This window comes from Pocillopora verrucosa, chromosome 11 (assembly GCF_036669915.1).
Source record: "Pocillopora verrucosa isolate sample1 chromosome 11, ASM3666991v2, whole genome shotgun sequence".
NCBI classification, from domain to species: Eukaryota; Metazoa; Cnidaria; class Anthozoa; order Scleractinia; family Pocilloporidae; genus Pocillopora; species Pocillopora verrucosa.
The window spans coordinates 9,084,909-9,091,233 of NC_089322.1; the positions used below are offsets into that span (position 1 = coordinate 9,084,909).

General features: G+C 39.9%; 1 protein-coding gene and 1 pseudogene across 1 annotated transcript; both read left to right on the forward strand.

The window, feature by feature from the left end:
* Nucleotides 1-344: 344 nt before the first annotated feature.
* Nucleotides 345-1,076, forward strand: LOC136284137 (uncharacterized). The gene is made up of 2 exons (XM_066173964.1): nt 345-480; nt 691-1,076. The coding sequence occupies exons 1-2, from the start codon at nt 345-347 to the stop codon at nt 1,074-1,076; spliced, it is 522 nt and encodes a 173-aa protein (XP_066030061.1).
* A 584-nt stretch (nt 1,077-1,660) lies between these two features.
* On the forward strand, nt 1,661-6,325 carry LOC136284138 (uncharacterized; annotated as a pseudogene).

A 6,325-nucleotide genomic window follows, 5' to 3' on the forward strand; every position in this document is an offset into this window, starting at 1 on the left:
TAGTCACGTGTGATGTAGATCGCGACGTTTCGACTGCATACTGCTAGTCTTCTTCAGGCGATGAGGTCGACTGGTCATGCGTGATCTTATAAGCATGATGCTCTGTTGTGATTAGTTCCTTTTCAGTAGCTCTGATTGGTGCATTTCGATCCTTGCTGTTTCACTCATGAGTGATTTGCTCCCTCGGCGGTCTGCAGTCGCACGGCTGTCATGTTGTTGTGTTTCTTGATCGTGGGCATCCACGCTTCTGGAATTTCTATTCCACTCACCCTGTTGATGTTGTTAGGGTGAAGTCTTCTATGAATTGCCTCTCTGACTCTGCGCGTGTACTAATAAGGGTCACGATGAAGGAAGGCGAGTTTGCCACCGCAATTTTAAGAGAACCTGACGGTCAACTCACCACCAGCGTATACAGGAAGCCCATGTACACCGATCAATACTTAGCGTATGATTCACACCAACCTCGATCAGTAAAACGCGGTATTGTCAAGTGCCTTTACGAGCACGCCAAAGGTCTCATAACAAAACCCTCCGTCATCTCCGAGGAGAAAAAACATCGGCCATCTGTTCCGGTTTCGAATGGTTATCCTTTTTCTTTCTTGCAGAAACTTACCAAGACCGGATAACCAAACAACAGTGCCGAAGCCGCCAACGAGCTCAAAGCTATTGCGGTTTTACCTTATGTCAAAGGTCTGTCCGAACAGCTTCGCCGTTGCCTACAACAACAGGGCGTACGCGCTGTTTTCAAGTCGGAGACTACGCTAAGGTCTCAGTTGGTACGACCAAAAGACACTGTCGACCCGGATAAACAAGATGGCGTAGTTTACAGGATTCCCTGTAAATGCAGCAAGGTGTACATCGGAGGGACTGGAAGACCTATGCAAGGCAGGATTAAGGAGCACGATCGAGACATCCGACTCGCCCGTACCGAGATCTCAGCCGATTCAGAGCATGCTCACAAAACCGGACGCGAACTACTCTGGAACGAAGTAAAGTTTATTGATCGTGACCCTTATTGCAACACGCGCAAAGTCAAAGAGGCAATTCATATAACATCAACAGGGATAGAGGAATAGAAACTCCAGAAGCGTGGATGCCCACGGTCAAGAAACACAAAAACAGGAGAGTCGTGCAAAAAATCCATTTCTGATAAAACTGCAGCGAAAAAATCGTTTACCTGTCTCGTTTTTCGGACGTCAAAAAAACCCTTCGCCACATATTTCCTTTGCAACGCAGCGATCCCCATAACCTTTGCTCTGCGCATGACACAAGGTTCCGATTACCGGCAACTTAAACATTTGACTCAACGCACATAGGGTGGGACTCTTGTTTATAGCCAGTCGGAGCGGAGATCAATTCAACAACGAAAGGGATCAAGATTGATTTCCTTCAACATTTTATTTGCCTTTGGTGAGTTAATTAACATTTGGAATCAATTCTCAGCGTTTTATTGTTGTGTTGTGTTTTAGGAGCAAAGCATTCGCAGGTTAGGAATATAATTCAAACACTAAGTGGCTATTGATCGTTTTTACGTGACGTCACAGAATTATTTTCCGCCATGTTGGTGCACATCTGAGTCACGTGTTTCAGTTATTATTATGTGCAAACACGGTCCAAATTTATAGTTCCTTCCAGTTTACAATAGAAAAAAATTATATGTATGGCATCTACCGCAAAAATTTCTATTCCTTTGTCTGATCCAGACCGTGTTGTCCAAATTCCACTGTCTGATTACATTAGAAAACTGGATGTACAAGTTAGAGAGCGTTATCTAAGAAGATTTCGACTATCGGAATCGATCCTGTTTTGATAGATGAGAACGTTTCGAGCCTGATTGCTTACCGCGGGTGGAATCGACGGATTTGCTCTGCTATTTGTTTCTCGAGACTAGCTATTATACGCAAAAACAATTTAAGAGCTAATGTCAGCATGCATCAAACAAACAACTCAGGTTAATTAAGGCCTGGGTCACCCTGCCTTCAATCCACATTTTTCACAAAATTGAGAATAACTAGCTATTTTGCGAAGGATTTTTCTCATACTTGGCAGAAATGTGTATCACTACCATCTCTCTCGGACTGAATTGTGGCAGCGTAATATGATACTCTCAACAGCCAAAAACAGTTCATTTAGGCGCCAAATTCGTCGGTTGCTTTCTTGAGCAAATTCCCTGCACTAAACACAAGGCAAATCAAAATGCAGTTATCGCTATGAATATTTGAGACGTTTTTCATTGTTTTCCCACTTGGAATGGCTGCCAAAAAAAAAGAGAGATGTGCTAGGCAGATTAAAACAAGTTTTGTCTCTGCGAAGCTGCTTCCTCTATCATGGTTTTCGCCCGAAAACATCTTAGCCTTTACCTGGTTCCAACCGCTATCAATGAAAGTAATCCCAAAGTTTTCTATTTATTTGGAAAAAAGACAAGTTAATACTGTTTAAGGGGTGGGAATTTTGAAAACTCGCAGTCACGTATTCAACTTAGTGTCCGCCATTTTGACACGCGAGTGTTCAGAAGCAATAATTTAACGGCTGATACACTACCAAATAGTACTTGGAGCAATCTTAGAAGTAATACAGGCAAACTTTGTATACTTTTGATGATATTTATTTCTTTTTTTCATTTTCTGAGGTCGATTGGATCTCTGTAAATCCAGGGTTAGATCGCCTTTGACAGTTATAATAAAACACAAGAAAACAGCTTCTCGTCTCTTAACTTGCAAATTTGGGCGGTAAGAATAAAGAACGTTTGTAATTTTATCCCAAGAAGTATCATATAACGAGACTGAATTACAATTTTGGCGCAAAACTTGAAATTTATCGCGATATACGCACACTGATTCCATCAAACTCTTCAAGGTTTTGTTCCCTAACAACGGTGCTACTAGATAACAAGCTAAGTGTATTCGTGTGAAACGAAAATGTTCGTCACTTTTAATTGTGGATTTGCAAGAGTTGCTGTAAAGGAGAGCTTTCGTAAGGTTGAAAGTGCTTCGGTTGAAACTAACCCTAGTGAAAAGTGGAAGAACTATCTTGCAGCGTTCAAGGGTGACAGTCAGGAAGTCTTTGCGGTCGAACATTCCACCTACGTCAAGACATCCAAAGCAATTTACAGCGCAGAAGATATATTCCATAATCTTTTCCCCAATAGAGAAACTTTCAAAACCCGAAAACTTCTAAGAAGCCCTTATTGAAAGTGGGGTGAAGACACAAAGCAAAGTGAAACCAACGCAAAAAGCCATTAAAACTGCTGTAAAACACATTTATTCAGAAGCGAATGGCCACTTTGAGAAAATATTTAAAGTAAGCTTTGCTGAAGCACAAACAAAAGTAAAGGAACTTCAGCTCCAAAAAAAGAAAGACGCAATTGATAAAAAGCGGCAGCGTCGAGAGAGAGTACGCCAAGAAAAAATAAAATCCAATGCTAATGTCTGGTCCATCTGGAGGAGGAGTAATGTTTCTAGTTACTTTGCAGTAATTTGCATGCCAGAAAATGAGATCAACAATCTTCACCTTTACTTGTGTTGCAATCTAGCATTTATTTAAGCACACCCTCTATAATATATTTGCCTTCATTTTTCAGTTTTTTAAAAGGAATGCAAGTACCAAATATTCCACTGTAAACTTAATCAATCATACTGAACTTCTTCCAACCAATGGAGAGAATATAATACTGGGAGAAGGATCCTATGGTCGATACCTTCTGAGATGGTACACACGATTTGATATTTAAAGGGGAAGACAATACATCTGTAACAATAAGCAAACTATTGTCTTGTCAGAAAAACGGTGCAACAATACAGAATGTGCAAAGCTCACTCATAACAAATGACTGGTTAATTATTTCACATTATTTGACAGAGGCCCTTTCGCATATTCACACAAAAGGCTTTCTTCACTGTGATTTGAAGGCTAATAATGTTCTTGTGAGTAACAAACATGGCTACATCATCGATTTTGGAAAAGCGTGTGAGAGCTTCTTTCCTCCTGCAAGAAGTACAGCATCTGTTATCCTCATATTGCACCTGAGGTTCTTAATGGTTCTCCCTGTAGCAAAGCCTGTGATATCTTTTCCCTTGGCAAAATTCTGTTCAAAGTAGGTGTTAAGCAAAACATTCCACTTTTGGTTTCCATGGCTCAAGAATGTTTGGATGCCAGCCCTCTAAGAAGACCAACAACAACAGGCATTATCGCAACACTGGCTTCCATAATATCTCACTGAATACTATAAGCTTAAGCAGGGGTTTCACGGGCCTGACACCGGGAAAATTGACTGACTGGGAACATAATTTTTCCTGCATGTTGTGACTGACATAAATCAGAATCAAAACATACTTTGCCTGCTTAAGAAAGTAATAATTAACATTCTAATCAGGTAAAGTGACCATAGCCATGTCATGCCCAATAATTAAAATTATTATTATTATATATTTATAGCAATTCAGTAAGTGACCTCGGAATAAACTAACACACATTAGTACAGCTTTTTTCTCTTAGTTTTCAAGGGACAATTTATGACAAAACAATCTGCATCTTACATGTCAGCAATTAAACTTACCTAACAACTGCTTTGGGGGATTACTTTTGTAAGTAAATTCATCTGCTTCTTGGAGAAATTGTTTCCAAAGCATTCAAAAGCCTAAATTTTGATAAACACCATAAGTTTACACATAATGATATGATAGAGGATTTATCAAGCTAAATTTAATTTCAAAATTGAATGGTATATCCACAATGAAACTTTTTTCTATGCATTTGTTAGAAAGCATAGAACTTTTTTCTATGCATAAATTACAAATATTATAAAACGCTATTGAGCTCTAGAAATGAGCGCTATATTATAAATTCATGTTGCATTGTATTTGCAGTGAAGTCAATGAACATGTTGAGAGCGCTGTTTAGAAATCTTTGTAGGTTCAAAAGTGTTCTCTTTGGCTTTAAGATAGCGATATCATGCCATTTTTTGAGGAAATGAAGATAGCAAAGAAAATGTTATTACCTTCTTCTGATGTCTTTCTCTAGATTGTCGGATTCACCAGCGAAGATGGGAAAAACCAATGCAAAGCCGACACTTCAAAATGGCGGATGCCGTTCACGAACTACGCGATCTTGATTCCAAGTAGTTATGGTTACTCGCGCAGTCCACGCAAATTCCGCGAACCTTGCTGGGGGGGCACTGGAGGCGAAAATCATTTTCGACCCAATTAATTTGTCTGAAGACTTTGTTGGCTTTCCGCCGTCTGGGGGGACGCGTAGTAAGGGCCCTTACCATGTATATTTCATAGTCGCTATCAAGTAAATTTTGCTGGACTTTGTGTTCGTCTCAAGATAGAATAACACAAATACACAAGGAAATCTTTATAGTAACTTAATACTCATCCTTTGATCTTTTATAAGCTTGAAACTCAGTAGATTTTGTCATATCAGTCATTGTTAAAACTGTCTTTGTTTTGATGCTACTTTTCGATATAGGAAAAGTATGTCAGACAAAAATATTCACTTAAAAGTAAATATTTCTTTGCCAGCTTCAATAACGACAGGGGATTAAGTTTAGATGATAAAACAAAGGATTATGTTCACAGAAATACCGTAGGTCTAGTACATTCGTTACATGAGGTCATACCACAATTATTAGAACATATTGGACTACAAAACATGAAAGTAGGACAGAAACGAAGTTTGAACGACTTGCCACAATATTTCAAATTTGTTCGATGGATGCTGGCATCCTCCCTTAATGCCTTCCGCAGTCTCTAGGCCTACAATCCAATGTTGTCGGGCTTTTTTTGCAACGTTCAAGGACATATCATCGCAAACAAGTTCGTAGTGTTGGCAAAAGTGCGGCACTCGCAGCGGATGAACTGGATAATTACCGCTAAAGATGGAACAATAAACTGCGCTCATTGTTTGGGATGCAAGGCAGGCCTCACCGAATCATGTTCGCGCATAGCTAGTGTGCTATTTTACCTTGAGGCTTGGACAAAGGTCAATGGAAGGCTTTCCTGTACTCAAATTAAGTGCCCTTGGATACTTTCCAGGTTTGCCAACAAGGTGGAATACTCTCGTGTCCGAAATATTAACTTTAAATCCGCTAAAAGAAATGAAAGCTGACCTTGACGAAACGATAGAGAACCTCAATGAGGGAATAAAGGTCGAAGTCTTTGCTGAAAGCCCCGTTCTGAAACCGGAAGTGCCAGTGCCGACGCAAGCGGAAATGGCAAACTTTTACCTTGACCTCAGCAAATGCAAAACAAAGCCTGTATTGCTGAGCTTGAAGTCCTCTGTTACATGGCCGAAAACTCCCAACTGCAATGGATTTGTTTGTTGA

Bases quoted from the DNA above. Each gene is read 5' to 3' on its own strand.
- LOC136284137 (XM_066173964.1), top strand. From the start codon at position 345: ATGAAGGAAGGCGAGTTTGCCACCGCAATTTTAAGAGAACCTGACGGT. The intron at 481-690 runs GTATTGTCAAGT...CTTATGTCAAAG, and splicing joins ACCTCGATCAGTAAAACGCG to GTCTGTCCGAACAGCTTCGC.